This window comes from Phaethon lepturus, unplaced genomic scaffold, assembly GCF_000687285.1.
Source record: "Phaethon lepturus isolate BGI_N335 unplaced genomic scaffold, ASM68728v1 scaffold35459, whole genome shotgun sequence".
Lineage (NCBI taxonomy): Eukaryota > Metazoa > Chordata > Aves > Phaethontiformes > Phaethontidae > Phaethon > Phaethon lepturus.
This window is the reverse complement of record NW_010566203.1, coordinates 23,896-46,162: the sequence shown is the minus strand read 5'-3', so window position 1 is coordinate 46,162 and position 22,267 is coordinate 23,896. Positions and strand designations below refer to the sequence as shown.

The following is a 22,267-nucleotide window of genomic DNA, read 5'->3' as shown; positions in this document are numbered from 1 at the left end:
GAGCGTGATAATCAGTGGCTGGGTGTCAGCTTGTCGAGACAGCCAAAAGAAAATGGATCTATCGTTGTATGTATTAACCGCTGGAACTGCACATCTGTTTGTCAGACTGCCTTCACCTTTCTTATGCTTCTGTGTCAAACGCCGTATTTGTTTTTTATCCATAGGCTTGTGGGCATAGATGGAAAAATATCTTTTACATAAAAAATGAACACAAGCTCCCATATGGTATTTGTTTTGCTGTCTCTTCTGATTTTCGAACTGAACTGAGCAGAAGAATATGCCCATGCTATATAGGTAAGCAGAATGCTTGGATCCTTTATAGGGAAGGGTAAGATACATAATTACATGGTGTGGAGTTTGCTCTGAGCAGGCTTTCTTCAGCCAAAGATTTGAAGATTGAGTGCTGATCACACAAGTCCAACTTATGATGTAAATTTGTTAGCAAGACATTTATCACTAAAGAAAAGCTGCTTTCAAGAGGCAAAAGAAGTAGTTTAAACAAGGCATCAGAATACTTGCTCCTTGGGCTGGATCACTGAAGGATGTGTGCTGCTCAAAAATGTCAGATGTCCTTCCTTCCTTTACTCTATCATTTGTTTGCTCTGCGCAGGAGAGTGCTTCACAGCAGAGCAGCAGTAATACCTGCAAGTGGTTCTTGCCGTCCGCTCCTTAGCCTTTGATACAAAGCTGCTGTAGTTCCTTGACACAGTGTGTGTCCTTGTTCCTAACTTGCCTCCTGACAAGGCCACTGCTGTGGTGTGAGACTTTAGTGGTCCTTCCTCAGAGGTCTGCAGGAGCAGAATAAGAGTCAAGACCTGAAGCTATCAAATGAGTCCATCCCTGCCTTCCCTTTCATACCTCCCTCCCATCCAGGAGAACGATCTCGTGACCCTACCCCTTGCCAGTACAAGGAAGAGTTGCCAATCTGGCCTTTCCACGCAGACCGATAGAGTAATGCCGTCAGACGTCCCGCTGCTGGCTTTGGAGCCTTACAAGCATCGGTGAAATCATGCTTTTATCTTCGATGGCATTTGGGTGAATATATCTATGGATGAGGTGAAGGGGGAGCCCTGATGGGAGGCAGTTAGCAAAGAAAAGCAGGAAAAACAGAGCTGGCAGAGTTGGGTGTAGAGACAGCTGCTAAAGATGATAGATACCGGTATGTCTCAGGTATCCATAACACAAGCCCTTCCTTCAAAGCCATAGTGGAGCATCAGGGCAACTCGTATCAAGATACATAAGCCTGTCAATCAGATTATGCCTGAATTATACACAGAGTGGAAGAGGAGAATTAAGCTTATCCATCTGTGCTGCTCAAACTATTCGTGCTATTTCATTTGGCATATTGCTTTCATGGAACAAGTTAAAAGGAGAAGTATAGCCTTTAAAGTCACAAGATTTCAAAGGCAGCTGTAATCAAGTTTGTTACAGTGAAAACCAGTGTTTTTAGTTTTGTTACAGAACTGAAAACCAACATTGTTTTGTTCTGTTTTTAACTTGTCTCAGCTTCTGTTGGAGACCTGGTAACAAATTCTGAAACTACATGCTTCTCATTTTTTTTAATGTTTCTTGCCCATTCCCAGATCATGTGCGAAAGTTTGGAGAAAACCATGCATCATGCCAAGCTGGAATGTCTAGTTTTTACATTGAGGTGTGTATTAAAGATACCAAACTTCTCCATAGAAAAATATATACTTACATATATGTGTATAAGTGTTTATGTAAATGTAAACATTAACACTGACTTTTTTTGTGGGAGGGAAAAGTCAGACTTTTCACATTTCTTTTTAATTGAATCTTGATAAGGCTTGCATGACAATACGCAACTAATACTTCACTTTTTATTCCCAAGAATACTTTTACACCTTACTAAATCCAAAGTTACTTTTCATCTGGAAAAAAGAGCACGAACATGACAAAGTATGAAGTTTTGTTATTCTCTTTAAAGTAATCTGTTCTGATGTGATGTTAACACTAATAACTCTTACCTTCTTGCTTTACAGATGAATATTCTGTATTATTTAATCTCCATTTCACCCTAAGATTATGATTTCTAAAAAACTCTTTTGAGAAAAGAATATCCTGTTTGTTGCTCTCAAGTTGTTCACAGCTCAAAGTTTTTAATAACCATGTTTTTAGAAAGTCTGAAAAATGTCTGTGATCTAGTGGTAATCCCCCACTACTGAGCCAGATGCATCTCCAGTAGCATTTCATTGAGTTCACAGGAGATGTAAAGAAAAGCACTTGACTTGCTTTGCTTATCTTCATGAATATTTAAATATGAATAACAAGGCTTTTTTTTTATTTTTCTTTTAGGACTTAATTATAATGGGAGCCCCTGGATCATTTTATTGGACTGGTTCTGTTTTTGTGTACAATACAACTGCAAATACAATCCATGCTTATACAGATTCAAATAACCAAGTGAAATTTGGCAGTTATCTAGGTACTTAAAAATATTTAATACTTTACAAAAATGTAAATCAAAGAATTAGCTAAATAGCTGATCTTGAAGTGAGTGCACAGTGTTTATCAGTGATTTCTTTATTAATCCCTGAAGTGATGGTTCTAAAGATGTGTTCTGATTTCCTTAAATATTTAATTATAAGGCTTCCTCTCAGTTCTTTTTACATGGAAGCTTCTCAAACATTGGATTTCTGTTTTTGTCATCTCTCCATTGAGTTTCTATTATTTCTTGATTTAGAAGGTAGAGATATGATTCTGATTAGCAATGGTTTACACTTCACTGTTAAGTCTGAAATGCTGCCAAGGGCCTTCATAGCAAAAGACGTAGTGATGTGACATATAACAGAAATATGAAAAGTTTGTTACAGTGAAAGATGCAAGGAAAAAAGTCTTAGTTGCAATTAAGTCAATAAGGGGAAATATGCTGTGATCTTAAGAGACAGGCTTGCCTCCAATTGTGATTTTTTTTTTTTTTTTTCTTTTAATTCCAACCATATCTTGGTCTGGATACATGAGAAGGCAAACCTAATCTATGAATGTCTGCGAAGAAAGCCATGAAACTCCTACTCATATATGTATATCCAAGTAATTAGCTGAATTTAGTGCTAGAATTTGTACGGTTTTATGCGAAGAACTATCAGCAACTTTAGTTTTCTTACTATGCACTAAGAAAAGCTCGTCTGTCCTTCCTGAACTCCTGAGCAAGAATATTTTTGCCCGTGACCACTGGTTTTTGCATTTTCCCATTCATACATCTGGTTCATGCGGATAAACATTTCCTGTTTCTGATTTCACTCTTTTGGCAATAAGAAGCAGGCATACATTATGAAATACGAAGTGGCTAACACTTCAGAATTCAGTACTGAGCCTTGCGAAGGCTGCAGTTGGGCTCTGCAGGGAAGTCAAGCAAAAGAGATGCTGGAAGGTAAAAGGTGATCAGACACCCAGATCGCTGTGGTTAACCAGTAACGTTTCTAACCTTTCTAGGACAAATGAAAAACTTCAGAGAACGCTTACTCCAGCTTTCCAGTAACAATCAGCAGAAAACAGATTGTACCTGTCTGGGGAAAAAAGCTCATTCCAGATTTCTGCTCCAAGAATAAGAGTGAGAATTTCTGTAATGAATGAGTCAAGTGATAGGTAGCCAAAAACCAGATACAGGCAAATGGGTGAAAGCTTGCATTAAGGACTGTGCAGAGGCGGCCTTCCTGCACACGTGTGGTCTCTTCTGGTTCCCTTGACCATCCAGGACCTGAGATCAGCTGGAGTTTGCTTCACAAGTACTTCTCCAGTGACCTGGTGCAACTGTGGCAGCCAGCACGCTGGCGCGGCAGAGCCATGTGCCCTCTAAACCTGCCCTTTCCACAGGAACGTGAAGAAAGAGACCATCGGCTCATCTCTCTGTCTCTACAGCAGTAGCTGTGATAAACCTTAAATCTTGCATTGTTCCGTGCTACTTACACCTCCACTTTGTTCCCTCGTAATAATCCATAATGTGGCTGAAAGAATGTAAAGGTGTCTTCCATTTCTCAGCTTCTGTTCTGTCCCACCTTTGGCATTTTTTAAGGCCAAAATCTATTTAGGGTTAATGCTGTTAACAAAGTGGGGGTTTTTTAAGTCCACCTTTGCTTCTCCCTTAAATAATGAACAAAAATATCCTTACCAAGTGGTGGACCAGAGTGTAATTCAAGCACATGACCACACATAATTATCTATTTACGCTATCTTTCTTCTGGTGGGGACTGAGAATTTGGCTGCTTTATTTACATTTTTCATTAAATTGTCAAAGAGGAATAACTTACAAATTGGAGATTGTGGGAAGAGTGTGCGAAAGTATTGTAACATTTTCCGTAAGTTGGGAAAAAGCAAACTGTTCAAGTACCAGACAACTAAAATAAAGAAGGAAGTTAGAAGGAGAAACTGGTAATACATGACTTTTGGTAGTATGTCTTTGACAACTTCGGAGTAACTTGGAGATTAATAACTGACTTCTTTAAAAGGAATTAGAGAAGTGTTTCAAAATGAAAGAGTAACCTTAGGCACTTAACAAAGCGCCTTAAAGAAATCACAAAGTAATACACAGTTTCTTTTAGGAATCTGAGAATGGCAAATGACATTTCAGAAAACTGAAAAACCGTACTAATGGTAAAGAGGAGAGAATTCTGGGGTTGCAAATAAAATTTCATTTGACTATGCCTTTAAATTTAAAGGGTCAATTATGTGGTTTTCCCCCTGCCAAAGATTTTATACCACGATAAAAAGAAGGACTCTCTGATGACTGTACTTTTTCTGGGTGTGTTTGGCTTTTTGGTGTTTTGTTTGTGGTGGGTTTGTTGGGTTTTTTTAAAGTTTATTAGAACTACCAACGTTTACACTTCAGCAAAAGCAAAATAACTAGAAAATAAAGGTCAGAGGAGGTAAAGTAAGGTTCATCCACTTAAGCTTAGTTTTTTGTTGAATAAGCAAAAACTAGGTGTTGACCTTTAAATGATAAATTGCCTTGTTCACCTCTTTTAGCTTAAAATAGGAAAAGAAAAAGCTGGCTTAATGAGAACTTGAATTCTAGACAGTTGTCTTCACAGATGAAGGATTTAAGGCTTGTTCTCATCTGATCCAAGATGATTTTTCCATTTTCTCTGCATGCTGTGAAAATCAACAGTCATTCAGTAAATGCAAGAGTAGCAGAATATGTTAACTGTCTTCCCTGTTTCAACTTAGCCATCATGTATTTTGGGAAGAGTAAGGGTGACAGATCAAGGCGTTCGCCTTCAGTTTGCAATTCTGTGGCTGGACGACTGCACCAAAATGTGGTCCTGCTTGTTAAGAGCTGTCTGCACATACAGCAGTGCTTTGTTACGTGGGTTCATCTACAAAAGCTGATGCAATTCTTATGACATAACCAAGCTTTTGCTCCCGTTTGTTCCCGACGCTTTCATGTGGATATACCCGCAACGCTCTATGTGTGTGTGCATGGATACGTAGCACTATATTTCATTTTTCCGCAGTCCAGTTACAGCAATAGTCAGAGCGTAACAATTGCCTCAAGTGTTTTCACATCACACTGTGTGGACTTCTGATCGTTTTTGTCTGTATTACAAAATGGACTCCCTGAACGATTGCAGAATGTGCATTAATAGAAGGTGTTTGCAATTTATTTCATTAGCTTTTAAAGCATGGCAGATAATTGAGATCCCGGGAAGAAATGAGTATTTCTGACACTTGCTTCTGCTTGCTGGAACTTACTATTTGTAATGACCTTTCACTTTTATTTCAAAAACTTTGTTTTCCATTTTCATTGCTAACCTGCATGAGGTCTGAGTGTCAGGCTTGTGATAATTTATGGTGTTGACAGCTTTTACGAGTCACGCTCACTTTTTTTTTTCTTTATACAGCATTTCCAGTATTGAATAGTGCATTTCTAATTTACAGGATACTCTGTTGGAGCTGGACGCTTTCTGACATCAGCCAGCACAGAAGTAATTGGAGGGGCTCCCCAACAGGAGCAGACTGGTAAAGTAAGAGATTGGCTGTACTATTGGTTTGGAGAATATCCCCACATACCCACCCGTGGTTCTCCAAGTTAGATTAAAGCCAAGTATCAGATAGGTGTGATTTCTCACAGGGAGAAAAGTCAAAGAAGGAATGAGGGAAGGTAGTCTAGGTAACATTGCTCTGAACTATGGCGTTAAAGAAAGGTACAGATAGCAAATAGTAAATAGCTGTACCTTGTGATACTGTGTGTTGCTTTGCTGATTCTCTAGCACATGCTGTAGAGAAACCACAGGAAATTATTTCAAATTACTGTTTGCTGAACTCCACTTACATTTTCTTTTTGTTTTAGGCATATATTTTTAGCATTGAGAAGCAACTAAATATTCTGTTTGAACTAAGGGGTAAAAAGGTAAATCTTTCATGCTACTTTTCTGCACCTTAGAACTTTCATTATGTCTTCATCAAAATTCAGAAATAATGTGATTTCTTGTTTGCTCACAGCTCGGTTCTTACTTTGGAGCTGCAGTTTGCGCCGTGGACCTGAATTCGGATGGCCTCTCAGACTTGCTAGTTGGTGCTCCGATGTACAGTACCATCAGAGAAGAAGGAAGAGTTTACGTCTATATCAACTCGGGTTCCGTAAGTATTTTCTCTTAGGAACACGTGATAACACAGTCATTCTAGCGTAACAAGTTAAGAAGAAGAGACTTCCTCTCTTCTATTGTACAATATTTCAGGACGTAGGAAGAACGAGGCTAGAACAGTGACGACAATCCCAGCAGGACCGTGTAGCACACCTGCGAAGGCTCGCTGTATAAGCTGCCATGCGTCGCTGCTCACGCTAGTGTGAGAGCTGAGGACAGACTGGCTTTCTTTCACAGTAACTTCAGGTGGTGACAGTCTGCCACCACAGCCTCTTGGCAAGCTCTCCTCCATCGCCAGGCTTACCGCTGAACTGGCATGTGACGAGCGACTTATTTAGCCCTTCAGAAACGAACAAGGAATGAAACATTTTCACACAGTTAGTGGTACAAGTCAGGAAAGAGACTGGTAATCCTCAGTTTAGCAAATCAAGTAACTTGACAGATCGTGCCTCAGAAATAGCTTCCGTTTATTCTTTTTAAGGAGCAGAAGTGATAGTTACTATTTTTTGTGACCTTTTGGATTTGTCTGGCTTTGTAAATTTTATCTTCGTATGTTATTTCCCTTCTTTCCTCTCCACACTAATACATACTTATTCTCCTATGCTTGCAATTAACGTTTGCTTAACATGTGTTCCTCACAGAGAACTAAGTCACTCCGGGATGTCTACAACTAAGGCACACACAATAGCTCTGAAGCAGCTACTGTTTACTGCCGTTTTAGCAAATGCAGTTTTCTCAGACCAGTAAGCCCCTGCATTCTGACACAAGCCTGCTGCTGTTTACAGGCGTTTGCTATGGGAACACATTGCTGTTCTCTTTCTTAAAGAACGACTTTCTTATTCTTTATTATTCTTATACTAAATACTGTTAAATATCTTCGATAACACTTAGCAGGATTATATGTCGGTGTCCAAGGCAGTTTTACCATTTTGAGTAATATTCCAGCTCACCTGGAAGATGCTCTGTTAATGTGCCATTGACTCTGTTTTCCTTCAGGATGCAAAGATGGTAGAACTGAACATAGAGCTCAGTGGGAGTGACTCATATGCAGCCAGGTTTGGAGAATCCATAGCCAATCTAGGAGACATTGATAATGATGGTTTTGAAGGTAAGTATATAAAGAAAACCCCTTGGGTTTAATTCTCTCTGAGCAGCGGGCTGTCACGATAAGCAGGAGGAATATGGAAGTCTGAGAAGACTTTTCAGCTGGTGACCTAACCTTTCTTTTCCAGGCCGCTGATTTGAAATGTAGCTGTTTCACATTCATTGCTCTTACACATCAAGAGATTAGGTTCTGTCACTTCAAAAAAGAGCATGCACATAAGGTGATAACATAGTCTGTAACTTTGGGTGCTGGACCTCAAGTGGAATCCCTAATCCCGTTTTAGACATCTGAGACAACAGTTGGGGATCAATGTGGCGATTTTGTAACATCGTAAAAATTACACGTTGAGTCAAGATCTGCTTGTGTGTCACCAATAGGAAGTATTAAACACACAAGGATATCGAAAACAACCTGCAAGTTGGGAGACTATTGCGGGACTCAAGCCCTCAGGTGACTCATGAATTGCATAGCACAGGCTCCCAGTGGGGCTAGGATGGAGAACACGGGGAAGGACTTAGGTGGCCATGCCCCGATAGTGAATTCAAAATGTTAATGGGGTTCTGAGGGAGATTTTTCTTCCCGCTATTTGAGGCACATAAAGTTAGATGCCTAAACAGAAACTGAGATTATCCTCCCTTCCTTCCTCACTGCCCAGACTGAAACACTCTCCAAATACGTGGCCTGATGTTTTTCAGGTGGAACCTGCTCAGAGGGCAGAGAGATTCAGTCGACAGGCTTGTGTCTAACTTCTGTAATAAACATAAGAGTAACAGACATTGAAAGGCTTCTCAGCTTCTTTCCTTTCTAAGACCATTCACTGGCTGTCTAGGTAGCTTGCAAACAGACAGCCAACTGGGAGAGGCCTCCAGCTAGACTGAAGACAAGCAGAGGGCACCTGGCCCAGTGACTTCATTCGTCTTGTCATGGTTTCAAACAAATAGGAACGGCCAGTATTCCTGTCTGAAAAACTGGCATGTGCTCCCCTGCAGCAGAAGGGCAGGCACAACAGGCTCTGGAGGGGCAGGATAAAAATACAACAGGCATTTTCTACTGTTCAAAAATTCATAAACGGTTTTAGTTTTTCCATCATCCAAAACTTGGACTGTATGCAGGGAACTGATGTCCTTTGTGCAAAAACTGGCAGCTTTTTCTGGGCTGTATCTTTACCAAGTCCAAATCTTTCTTCACACTTCTGCATTACCCTTTTTATTTGCAGTTACCATCCAGGGTTCTTCTTTCACTCTTCCCTTTGCTGCGTGTTCCTAGTCCTGTTCCATAACCTGCAAAGCTTGGAACAGTCATTCTTTTTTACCTTTTGTATAAAGTAGTCTTTCTTTTCTTTTCTCCTTTGGTACCTGTTCCTCAAACTCTTGTTAAATTTCATTTCTCCTGTTTCACATTACCTTCACAATTTTATACACAAGTTTCAGGTTTTGCCCCAAAACATTTGCGAACTGCAAAGGAAAACCATATCCAAATGTAGGGCTGGGGAACAGAGAAGTAAAATCAAATTAATAGCAGCATAGCAAAGCAGATGTGTGACATGGAATATAATGTAAAATGGGCATCCTGAAGCTGCAGGGGGAGGCGTCGCAAACAAGTGGATTAGCTTTTGAAAGGAGCAAAAACATTGGAAAGAAAAAGTGGAGGCAATATTGAGAGTGGCAGCAGGAAAAGAAATTTTGTCAGAAAAACAGCTGGAAGCAAAGCGTAAGAGAAATTGGATGTTTGAGACCATTTGTCTGTAGTAAGTAATAAAAAAGCCCAGCAGAACCAACTTCTTCAATGATCTAAACTGTCAGCATCAGCCCAGTGAAGATAATGGTGTGCGTGTTGGTGTAGAACCTGACCTCCTCAAGCACATATGTGTAATTTTAATTAGCACAACTTGGCTGTGCTATTTTCACCTCATCAGTAGAGAGACATAACATATTTTATGTGTTTTAGTCACCAAAGTATGGATTCAATCAGAGAATTGTTCAGTTAAACCAACTCGTCAGAGCTTTGCTTTTCCTGTGATTTTGGTTTGGTGCAGCACCCAGTATTTCTGATCTGCAGATAGTTCAGTTTTGCTTATTTGTGATGAAGTTCAGTTATTAATTTATAGTAGTGACTTTCAAGATGATGTAATTCATCTCCTCCTCCCCACCTCCGCTTTTTGGTTAACAACCTCTGGCTATTGGAACCACGGGGCTTTTTAATAAGGACTGTTGAGGGTGGGTGGGTTGGTTGATTTTTGTCACCACAGCCCTCTGGGATTAAATGATCTAGGCATAAAATCTATCCCTTTGTACAAACCAGCTACCTTCATTTCCGTGTTAAATCCCGCTCAAGCCTGTTATCAGCTGGTAAGGACATTGCATAGAAGAATAAATGGTTCATTGCAGGCAGCGTAATAAGAGTACTTCTTGCGTCCCAATGATTTAATCCATGTTGTAATAACAGAGTATGGGAAAATTTTAATTCCATGAATACAAGGCTTTTTTTTTTTTTTTTTTGCTTTTTTTAAAAAGACCATGACCATTTTGGCTATTCTCCATGATAACCTCTTAACCTCTTAAGGGTCAAATTCAGTATTGGTAGGAAGAGACTTTGTCTTGAACAAAATCGCTGTATTTGGCCCAGAAACAGAGTACTTAAGGCAGAGTTGGATTACTGAGCTGGTCTGTATTGCTTCTGTTTGCTTTATATCTGTCTTCAGCACTTCTTTTCAATTCAGTCAAATAAATTTGGTCCAGCATTGCATGCATCACGAGTTGGTTTTCTTTAACTCTTCCTTGTTCATGTTTCCTAGTCAACTGATTAGGGTTAAATTGTTTTTCCACAGATGTAGCAATTGGGGCTCCACAAGAAGATAATCTAAAAGGGGTTATTTATATATACAATGGCAGGGAAGATGGAATAACGCCATCATTTTCACAGGTATGCTTTTCAGTGAAAAATAATCCAGAAAAAAATTAAGTTTAATTTCAAGAGGGTTTTCCATTCATTTAATACTCAGACCATCTGAGGTACTGTAAAAGACTTCAGAAGTTTTTTTCCATAGTCTATGATTTTCACTCATAATATAACCTGTAACAGAAAAATAAACCGGAGGCCTCAAACAGGATTTATGGGACATAACGTTTATAGTAATTAATATTACTTTCAGAGGTATACTTTCACAGCTAAGCATGTAACTGCCTTCAGCAGCAGGATGGCCGTGCTAACATTTTTCACTGGATATTGTTAATTCAAAGATCAGCTTTACAAGAATAATTTTCTCTTCTGTTTTTTTCCTCCTCAGAGAATACAAGGACATGAAGTCAGTAATTCTTTAAGCATGTTTGGACAATCCATAGCAAGTGGCATTGATGCAGACAACAATGGTTATCAAGGTGAATTAAACAATTTTGTTTGTTTTTCATTTTTAAAAGAGTAGAGGTTCATACGGAAGAACCCTACCATGCTACTTGTAACTTTTAAGAGAAGAAAAATGTGTTATTAAGATGACATGTCACATCGTGCATTTTGGGAAGTGGGGAAAAAAAAACAAAAAAGGTAAAGCTGAGGCCAAGCAATCCATTTTCACAGTCATCTATTATTTAAGGACTGAGAATGATGTAAGATCATAGTGCACAAGAGGAAGAAAAACGTAATTTTTATTTCTATGGCAGCCATCTCATCTGCTAATGTCACCACGAACTAGTTTGGGCACTGGAAGCATGTTCGCTGTCCAGACTGGTGTGCTAACCTAAAAATCGTACGGGTCTTCACTGAGCTCCGTGACTCTGGGTCTGTGTGAACAATACACTAACCTGAGCCAGGGCTCAGGGCATTGGATTAAGGCTGTTGTGGAGTTCTTGAGGGCATGACACAGAAGTGCTCGTCTGGTGTAAAACAGCGTAGCTGGTTCCAAGTATATACTTGTTCTATATGTATTTTCAAAATGTTTTGACATTATGCAGTTAAGCGTTGTATCAGGTCAGGTGTTGCCTGTCCTGCCCCTGTGGGTGTAAAAGCTTAAAGTTATGGTGAACTGCATGTTGTATGTTCTGGCTCTGCCAACAGGAAAGTTAATCCAGGTTAATTTGTAATGCTGGGCTACGAGGCAGTGTACAAGTAGTCTGCTGTCAGGTCACCTGTTGCTTACTGATTTGGGAGTCGCATCCTCGGACCCTTGTATCATTTAGACTCATCTGACGATTCGCTTTTGCTACCTCATTTGAGAGGTGTATATACTGTGTGTATTTCTTATTGCATGAATAGTTTTCAGTTAGTTTGGAATAAATAAAAGATTTTTTTTTCTATCTATGTATACTTTCATTCATATAATATACATAGTAATATATATAACTGAATCGTTTATGTGTGTGTGCTTATAGCAATATTGCATATTTGGATTAAAAAGAAGGCAAGTACCTCCTATTTAGCTGACTTGTCCATCAGTATCAGCCACTTAAACGTGGAATAGAAATCAGATCATCACATTACCAGTATCCGCAAGTCCAGCAAATTAGCACACAGCCTTAATGGACAGTGAACGAGTATTTGAGGAATCATCTTCTAGACGGAGAAGAACACCTTTGAATATTAGCATAAGCCTTCTAATAAATAAAGGGCATATGGTGTTTCAATGCTTACCAAAAGGTGAATATGCTATAAAATGCTTGTACCTGAGAAGTCATTCCTGTGACAAACTATGCTTATTGATCTTTTTTTTTTATCGTACAGATGTAGCAGTTGGTGCATTTCTTTCTGATTCTGCTGTGGTGCTGAGGTGAGATTGCTACATTTCAGTGCTTTTAAAGACCATAAAATGTAACTGTATTTCTAATGTAATTTAATAAAGCTTAGTAGTATATTTTAACCTCATGATATTTATTATTCTTGGTGTCTTGAACTTTACTCATTAGGCTCTAGAATGCTCTACAACTGAAACATTTAAGTAAACATCTTGAAGAAAAAGAAAATACTATTCTGAAACTTCTCGAGGCAACAAATGATGTGCATACAACTATTTGGATTCTGAAAAATCTAGATAGTTTAAAAAATGATAATTATAAAGTATAAAATTAGATTCTGTCAGAGATTCTGTAAGCTAATTCTGAAGTGTTTTGTGAATGTTAACTCATTTCTGTTCTCAGAACAAAACCAGTGATAATTGTTGAAGCTTCTTTAAAACATCCTAATTCAATAAATCGGACTAATTTAAACTGCATGGAAAATGACCAGCCTGCCACCTGTATGAATCTGAAGATATGCTTTACCTATACAGGACGAGAAGTACCTGGTTATATTGGTAAGCTACTTGGAAAAAATTCCAGCATCTGTATTCATTTTAAATGCACTTATTTACAGAATAGTGCTATTCTTCAGAGTTCAGGAGGGCTGTGCACAACCATTTAGTAATATTTTCACCTGGGTTTTGCAGCAGTACTAAACCAGTACCATCATAGGCTAATTCTGGTACCTGAATTAACTTACCGAACAGCGGTGTGATTAGATTCGCACTTTCGAACTACATTGTAATGACGCCATTTCAGGTGGTCCCTTTCATAGCGTCGTGACAACTAGATCCGTCATTTTGACAGGGTTTTGAATGAGAGAGCATGCCGTTAGGGTTCACAAAGAAACAGACTGCACTTGCTTTGTGAACACCTTCTTTTACGTAGTTGCCCGGGGACCACATTCTGTTTTGCACAGGGCCCAACACGAGTGTCTGTCAGTTCGTCTGAACCGTCCACATGCAAATGTCTGGGCTGTTGCTTTGCAGTTAGGTAGGGAATTAATGGTGGGTGAATGTCTTTTCTTGACGTAGAATCAAATGGATTGTTCAGCATGATATTCGGATGTCCTCTAAAAGCAGTCCTCCCAGACATGGACCAAGCCGTATGGGACTGCTGGAGGATGCAGTCTTCCACTTAGCCATAGAGAAAAGACATTCCCTTCACAAAGCAGCCCAAGCACCTGATCGTACCGTTATGGAACACTGTATGAAAGAGAGGAGTCCCATCAAAAATACTGAAAAATATATGTTGTATTTTATAGAATGCATATTTTGCTTTTGGCAAAAACTGCTATTGCTTGAAGCAGTATCTGTTGGAGGGAATATTCATGGTGAACTTACTTAAAATAATTTACTGTCTAAATTTGACTGTATTGCCTGGGTGCTTTTAACCTACTTGTCACGTGCTATTTGTAAACTGCAAACAGCCCTGCTGTTGCTTAAATCTTCCATATGAGAATGTATGACACCCTTTAGGAATACATTACAGAGCACAAATCTAATGATGAACTGTAAAGTTTCAAGTTCAGCTCTTTTGAAATTCGTATTTTTTGTGAAAGATGAGCAAACTGGATTACCCTTGCTGGATTTGGACGTAAGACTCTTCAACTTAAATAGAAAACACTACTAGAGGAAATCCTGGATATCCTAACTTTTGGCAGAGATTAAGAAGTAATAGATCAGTAACGCTCTGAAACTTATTGCAATTTGTTATCATAGCAATTCATGTTACCTTAAACAGAAAAAACTGTGAAGTTAATATTTGTCAGTGTCTGTTGACTTACCTCTTTGTTGAAATTTAATGTCAGCCCTGTAAGTTACTGAAGTGAGTTTTCTCTAAATAGATTCTGGTAGAAAATTATAAATATAGCTTGACAAAACTGTCCCTGATGTGAAAGCATATATCCAGGCATCAGTCATGATGCAGTCAGTTTTCAGAGGGCTAGAAGCTTTCGTTAGGTATGGATTTATGTTGGAGAATTTTTAAGTGGAGCATTTCAAAATGGGTATTACAGAACATACTTAAGGAAGTGAGTGAGAAGATGTAATTTCTATCGTAAATTAATGTAAATTATAACACTTAAAGTTTTTATGACTTTTTTTTTTCCCTGGGTTTTATTTTGCAGTACTACTTTATAATCTGAGTGTTGACATGAACAGAAAAGTGGACACACAAGCAAGATTTTATTTTTCCTCCAATGGAACATCTGATACAATCTCCGGAAATGTAAAGATTTACAGCAAGAATATTGCCTGCAAAGAACATCCAGCATTTATGAGGGTAATGTAATTATCAGTATGTATTGCCCTGTAAATCCTTTGTTATCCTTCGAAAAGCACACCTGCTGCAAAAGAACCTATTTTGTTTACAATTGCATCACATCATTTTGGAAGTAAAATATTTGTGTTCATACCCTCCACAGTTAATACATTTTAATTCTGATGCTTTCTCAGCTTTCTGTGGGAAGTCAGTGGGTCTGCCATCTCTTATGTCAGTGAGAATGTGCATAATAATAATCATTACCATGAGGAAGCAGGACATGAACATTCTTGACATTTTTTTTCACCCTTTTTTATGGATGACAGATCATAGATTGAGGCTGGCTTGGAGCAACCAAGAAGATACGGTATAACATATATTTTTTGCTGAACATTTCTGATGGAATTTTCCTATGCACTCCTTAATGCAAAATCTTTAAACTTGTAATTACACAGAGGAAATGTTTATTATGTTTTGTCGTTTGTCACTATTTCAAAGAACACATATATGGTCTTGGGCCTCTTTTTACTGTAAGTAGTTGAGGTAGACTCACCTGATAAGAACCCATTCCTGATCCATAGGAAGCGAAATGAAGGCGATTGCTAGAAGAGTCTGTAGCTTGAGGTTTATCGTGTGGTCTGTTTTGTGGATTTGTTGCAAGGAGCCAAAGGCTAGCAGGGCGTGAAGAAGAACTTGGTTGCAATTGTTTGCTTTTTTTTTCCTGCAAGGGATGCAGCGCTCACCAAGGGAAATACTCAGAGAATCAAGAGGTAGAAAAGGGGTAGGAAGAGCACTCACCAGAGTTTCATGAATGAATTTAGAGCTGAACAATATGAAGAATGTGCAGTGTGCTGACAAAGTCATCTCTCTACTCTGCTCACAAAAGTGAAGCCTGCATAGATACGTCTTTTTCCTGGACCTATCAGCCTGAATCTGGGACCAGATAGTAGTGAATGTGGTTACAGTTCTCTCTCGCTGAAGGGATCTGCTGGTAGAAGTGCTTCAGAGAAGCCACAGAGGTAGAAGTGCTGCCAGGGCAAGTGGGTGTTCGGCAGGAGGCTTCTGGAGACCTGCAAGGTGCCAGCTAGCCAGGGAGGCCTGTACCAATGCCAATAATAGAGATGGAACCAGCTACTCAGCAGGAGGAAATTGGCTGTTAGTTTCTCCAGAAGCAGAGTTTGATCCAACAGCAACCATCCTTTGAAACTGAGGATGGTACTGACTTGGAAAGAAGTTAGTAAGAATCTAGTCAGTAAGACCCGAACTCCAATAGTAGCCTTAAAGTCACTGTTGCCCTGGAGGAGATGAACTGTCATATTCATGCGTGAGGTATCCCTCTGAAGGATGAATGAGGGACCTGTCTTGAAAGTAAACACAACTGCAATCAGGACAAGGATATAATATTTTTAAGGCCGTTCACTGGACAAGAAAGTATAAAAGTGATTCCGTCTATCAAACATCTTAGAAGCTTGCCTATTCCAACAAAAATTTTGGAGAATAATGGGAAGAACTTGAAGTCCTAAACCACAATCAAACAATAAAACCTATCAGACACAGAGGAACCATGCTTTATTAAACTCAGAAAAAAACAGACTTAGCTCCTGTAAGACCTTATCTCAGGGGGAAAAGAATTCTTTAAAGAAATACTAAGGACAGGGAATATTCAGATGTAAGAGGAAACAAGGGTAATAAAGTAGTGGACTAGTTTGCCTAGCCTTTTCTTTAAAATTCTCAAGGTAGCAATTCTGTGACCTTTTGAAATTATGACACTGTTAAAAGCCAATTCTTCATGATAAAGCTTTGGGGTAGAAAGGAAAGCTTATGTTATCTACTGCATCTCAACAGATAGTTGCACCTAAGTGAATGTTACTTACAGGAGCAATGGCAAATTACCACTTAGAAGTAAGTGTTTTGTAAGCTAAGAGAGATCTGACTGACAGCCGACCTTGTACAGATTGCTGTACCAGCATCTGCAGGTACTTGTGTATGAGGAAGGATATTATTTGGCTCATCACTTCCTATAGTCTATCATTAGTATTTTTTTCTCCATATAATTCAATTTTCTTTCTAATTCTTAGTTAATACCATTATAAGCATCTCCTTCCACCCACTAAGGTTTCTGTACTTGTATGAAGCTCCGGAAGTTAAGTGTGAATGTCTGCCAGGTACAGTCTTTGCAAGAGACAATGTACATTTTATGTATTTTGAGTAAAGACTAATTAATAGCTTATTAGTATAATGGCAGTAATATAAAGCAGATGCAGAGAAGACCTTGTGGAAAATTATTATGAATTAGATAATACGTGATTTGGCAAGCTTGCAGATAAGAATTAAAGTAGTGGCCATGTGGAGGGACAATCAGCGTCTGTCTATCTCCTGCACTTAGGGAATAATTCAGGCAGGTTTGCTATTGTTAGTACTTGGTGCTTCAAGCTGTTCGGTTTTCACAAGTAGGTAGTTTGGGCTCTGATCTGCAACATTCCTACACAGTCAAGGCTTCATGTACAAAATGGTCATTTATTGAGGAGTTCAATCTTTTTAATACAGAATAGGAAATAAAGAGGCAGAAAAATACAATGCAGTCGTGACCCGATTTAGTGGTACTGTGGGAGAACTCCATTTGATTTCATACAGAAATATCCATGGGTTTTGTCTGGAATTATCCCACTGGTTAACTTTCCCCATTTCAGCCAACTTTTACTTTTTTTTCTATTTGGACAGTACAGCATTTCATATGTGTGTAAGGCAGTATTATTGACAGAAATAGGTTTACTATTCAGTAAGACTTCTTTTAATAAAGAATCTTCCATTCAGAAATGCCTGATGCTGTCACTGCAGGTATTATGCCTTTCTGCGTTTCTGATTACCTCTTTCAGCGACAAAGCAGTCTGGAAAAAGTGTAGGAGCCATATGGCATATGAAATTATTTTACATGTAAAAAATAAGTGTTCCTGTTTAAGTTAGTTCTAGGGCAACATATAATCTTTAAAACATAAGCATACATGTCTTGTCTTATATGATTAACTCATTAGGTTTCAAATTTTCATAGAAAGATGTAAGGGATATCTTGACTCCTGTACATGTTGAAGCAAGTTATCATCTGGGCCACCATATTCTACGGAAAAGAAATGCTCAAGAATTTTCACCACTTCAACCTGTTCTTCAACGGAGGAAAGAAAAAGACGTTATAAAAAGCAAGGTCAGTGTATGAGTCCTCTTTCTTTAGATGCACTAAGTAAATATTCACGTTTTAATCTTCAATGAAAAAAAAGCTTCACACATCCATAGCATGTGAAGGAATGCATTTTCCAGACCAGCACCTAGTGCTTGATCTTAATTAATTAACATATTAATAAGCGTGCTAAAAAATGCCTGATTTTTCCCTTAAAATATCTTTGCAGAACGGGTATAAAATTTGTATTATCATTTAAAAAAAAAGAAAAAGAGGTATATGTAGAGAACTTGCAAGAACATAATATATACCTCAGAACACACAGGTATGAAATTCACTCTTTGAAATACTCATTCTGTTTCAGCTACACAGGATGAGTCACCAGTATAAAACTGTTCTTTAAAATTAATTCTGTGTTAAGTACACAATAATCATGTTGGTATTAATCTTGAAGTGTTTCAATGATGTTGCTGAAATACCAGTTCTGTGAAGGTATTGCAGGTTTTCAAAAACAAAGTCTGTATTCTTAAATGAATATGAAATTAACTTTCTTCACCAAAAAAACTTAAGAGTTAATAGACTTTTATTCTGAGTTAAGCAACAGTCAGGATGCTCTGAATTTTTAACTATGAAATGGTCATAAACATATTATGACTTTACACAAGCAGTAAGCTTCATGTAACTCAGATACAGTTGGCTATCAGAACTCAGAGATACATAAAAGTTTCTTTTAAATAGTATGCTTTTCCTCTTCATCTTCATTCAAAATTTTGTTTTAGAAACCGCAGAGTTAGAGAGAAAGAGGGTGGTGTTACTATAGTGACATAAATGCGCTCTATAGCATACTGATGACCAAGGCATGGACATATGCAACTCATGGTGTCTCTATTCTCATCAAACCTTACTAGCAGTACGACAAGTAATGTTTGTGTAATGAAACTTTCTTGCAAAAGTTCACGTGCTGCATCATAGGAGAGACTGCAGAGACCTCAGTTGTGGATCCTCTAAAACACTCTGCCCTTCTTACGTTTTAAAACTACTTTTTTTAAAACTACTTTTACGTTTAAAACTACTTTTTAAAACATAGCTGAAGCTACCCCCCGCTGGTTTAACTGTGAGAGACTGAGTCCAGAACGCCTCTGTGTTGTTATTCTGAGTGCGCAGAGCGTGTTTGGAAAACAGCAAATCCATAGCCTGATGGAGGTGTTTTTAGGAGCGAGAGCTATTAGCCAATTCCAGATACTTGGTAACAAGATGACAGGTTTCTTTCTTGGGAAGTACTTTTACTTGCTATAATATGCATACCACACTAAAGTGCTTTTTTAAATTTGTTTTTTATAGTTTGTTTTTGCAAGATTTTGCTCCCAAGAAAATTGTTCTGCTGACTTGAGAGTTTCTGGAAAAGTTGTTTTTCCAAAGTAAGTTTAACATGGCTTTGATTTTTTTTTTTTTTTTTTGAAGGAGGTCTAATAAGATTTTATCTAAATTACTCCTTAATCTTTTGTATGTTAAGAACATTAGTTTGCAAAAGTAGACTCTGGACTCCTTGAGAAAATATAAGGACTAAACCTGTGTTTAGTTGAAGAATATTTTTAAATTGTAAATCTTCTAGGAAATGTAACAGAAATGTATATAATTGAAGAACTGTTCTTGCATAATTAGAAGACTTTACAGCTCATAAAAGATAACTTCTTGACAAAAAAGGTAAACTTGTATTCTATACTTCATATGTAACTGGGCTAAGATACAGTGCACAATGCATACTCAACCTGTAGGCATCATAACTAGTTAAACTCACAAGCTATCAATCACTTCTGCTGCTCTTATACTGTACTTGCGCTGTACAAAGAAGATACTTCAGTTTTGTGCTATGACACTGTTATATTTATTATTTCAATTTTAAAATAATTAAGTGGCTGTTTTTCCTCATTTACTGAAGAATATTACATCTTCAGTTTTACACTGCTGATTGAGACACCAGATGGTTGAGTGTTATGTGAGGTTTAGACTTCTTTTCTCTACATGAATTAACTTGCGTTTTCCAAAATTAATTTTGTTTTGTGATTTTTTTCATTTATATCCCTAATTTTTTTTTTATATACCATTTAGCAAGTTTCAGTTTTTCCCACTCCTTCCAATTAGTTATCATGTTTAAACCCTGTTATTATGCAGGGTGATTAATGCACTTTCAAAGTATTTGAATACAATTATTATTGTCTTGCAGAATCTGCATCACACCAAGCAATACTTTGATATACTTCTATTAGCATCATCTTTGGAAGGTTTTAAGCCATGTATCATTGTTTCTATTCAGAATGGATTTTAATTATATGATTTTTAAGTTACATTTTATCTTCACAACCTTTTTCTTTATTCTATATTATACTTCAAAGCAAGAAATACGGATTGCTGCTGTGCGAAAAGAGAAACTGTACCTGTTGTGAATCTCAGCTGGTTAGGTATTCTGTGTGTGACCTGGATTTTATTGTGTAATTTACCACTTTTAAAATTGATTCTACTTCAATCGAGATGCCAGGTTGAACCACCTAAAACAACACCAAAAGATGATGACAGTCACAGAACGCTGATTATTCACATGTGTGTGATCCTGAGCACAAGCTTTTTCGTCTTCACAGATTTCAGAATAAGACAAAAAAAGATCTTTCTGCCTACTTCAACGCATGGCCTGTAGCATGAGTCTCAGGCTTGAAGGTTATTTTATTTGAACAATCATAAACTTTTCAGAAAGAAAGAAAGATTATGCAGCATTTCCATTTGTGACATTAGCAGTGCAGTTTAGCAAGTACTTCAATGCTCTAAGAACAGAAAACAGATTACAACATACCTGCTTGGCATTAGGTACCAGTAGTAGATTTTCACTGTAAATAAATAGGCTAAATATCTTGATAAAGTGTGAAGCATCACCTTAAATTACATTGTACCCCTAGAATCTCTATTAAAAACTAGTTAGCTGTGAAGTGTTAATTTATTTTGTCTAGGCAGAATGCATTCGTTATCCTTGAACAACAAAGCAAACACTTTTAGCCTTAAAAGAATGAAATCAAATACGGGTCTCAGTGTAATGCTTTACTTACTGAGTTATGAGTCTTCGCGTATACACTATCATGTTTTGTTTGAATTGCTTAGATTTTGGCCTGCTCTGTAACTGTCTAGTCTGCATCATGCATTTTTTAATGAAGAATGAAATACGATTACCAGGGAAAAAACTCTAGTTCAGCTTTGCTGTAGTCCCAGATGTGCACCTGGTGCTTTTGTGTACTTGTGTGTTAAGCTGGGAGGCATCTTTGTGACAGCATCTTGTTAATGAGCTTGGCTTTAATGCATGTAAGAGGACTGAACAGTAAAGCACATAACTAGTAAAGCAACTTTAAAATTTAACCTAAATTTAATCAAGCTACTGAAATGTTAACGTGTGTTTCTTTAATTCTTTGCTTTTGTCTTGGAGCCTATCTGCTTATGCAGTGCTTTTACCTTCTGTTGCTTTTCTAAGTGCCAGCTTCTTTCCCAAAGGTGTTCTGTGACTAATGCTTTGGTTTCAAGCCAGAATATCTGATAAATGTCTATTTCTAGGCAGCCTTTCTACAAGTCTTAATTAAACTTTAATGTCAAGCTGAAGTTTACTTTTAGCCCCCCATAGGGTGTCCGTACTTGTAACATGATTATAGAACATGGCATAGATCATGAGATAGGCATGTTCGCTTGCCCTCTTCGTGACCTGTTTCGTATTAACTCAATCCTATTACTTAAGGTACAAAGAGAGAATTTTGAAATAATGTCTGAAAATACTGTAGCAGTCGCACATTGCTATTCTTGTCTGTAAAGGAAAGGACCTATCGTGTAAAAGCCAGAAGCATGACTGGTCTGATAACAGTTTTCTTGCTCTCATATTAATAACCTCAGGCCTTAAAAAGTACAATTCTGGGGTTGACTGTCATGTAACTGGTGTAGTACCTTCAGTTACAGGACTGAGTAAAAGCTTTCCCAATGATCTTGAGCTGAGCTTTGCCAGAACTACATGAAGTTAACTAAAAGAGCACTGGTGGAAAATTCTTGCATACGAGCTGTATATAGAATTAGTTTTCACCTGTATTATGATGATTATTTTTATAGGCCTCATGATAAGAAAACATACCTCGCTGTTGGAAGTATGAAGACTTTATTGTTGAACATTTCTCTGCTCAATGTTGGAGATGATGCATATGAAACTGTCCTCCACATTCAAATCCCTAAAGGTCTTTATTTCATCCGAGTTTTAGAACTGGTAAGAACAAAAAAAATGGGTTGAACTGTAATCCTTTGATATTTTTCTTTCTCAGCCAGACATTTTTCAAATTGTGTT

At 37.9% G+C, this 22,267-nt stretch overlaps 1 protein-coding gene across 1 annotated transcript in view; it reads left to right on the top strand.

Annotated features, from left to right (window-relative positions):
* The window catches only part of ITGA4 (integrin, alpha 4 (antigen CD49D, alpha 4 subunit of VLA-4 receptor)), a 29,782-nt gene that overhangs the window by 1,088 nt on the left and 6,427 nt on the right, over positions 1-22,267 (top strand). Inside the window, exons 2-17 of the mRNA XM_010295414.1 lie at positions 4-66; positions 165-294; positions 1,584-1,651; positions 2,317-2,446; positions 5,896-5,981; positions 6,308-6,367; positions 6,460-6,597; positions 7,599-7,710; positions 10,535-10,629; positions 10,994-11,084; positions 12,421-12,466; positions 12,834-12,988; positions 14,602-14,756; positions 17,785-17,934; positions 19,249-19,325; positions 22,039-22,189. Of these exons, the coding sequence (XP_010293716.1) occupies positions 4-66; positions 165-294; positions 1,584-1,651; positions 2,317-2,446; positions 5,896-5,981; positions 6,308-6,367; positions 6,460-6,597; positions 7,599-7,710; positions 10,535-10,629; positions 10,994-11,084; positions 12,421-12,466; positions 12,834-12,988; positions 14,602-14,756; positions 17,785-17,934; positions 19,249-19,325; positions 22,039-22,189 (1,707 nt within the window). The remainder of the gene's footprint in view (positions 1-3; positions 67-164; positions 295-1,583; positions 1,652-2,316; positions 2,447-5,895; positions 5,982-6,307; positions 6,368-6,459; positions 6,598-7,598; positions 7,711-10,534; positions 10,630-10,993; positions 11,085-12,420; positions 12,467-12,833; positions 12,989-14,601; positions 14,757-17,784; positions 17,935-19,248; positions 19,326-22,038; positions 22,190-22,267) is intronic.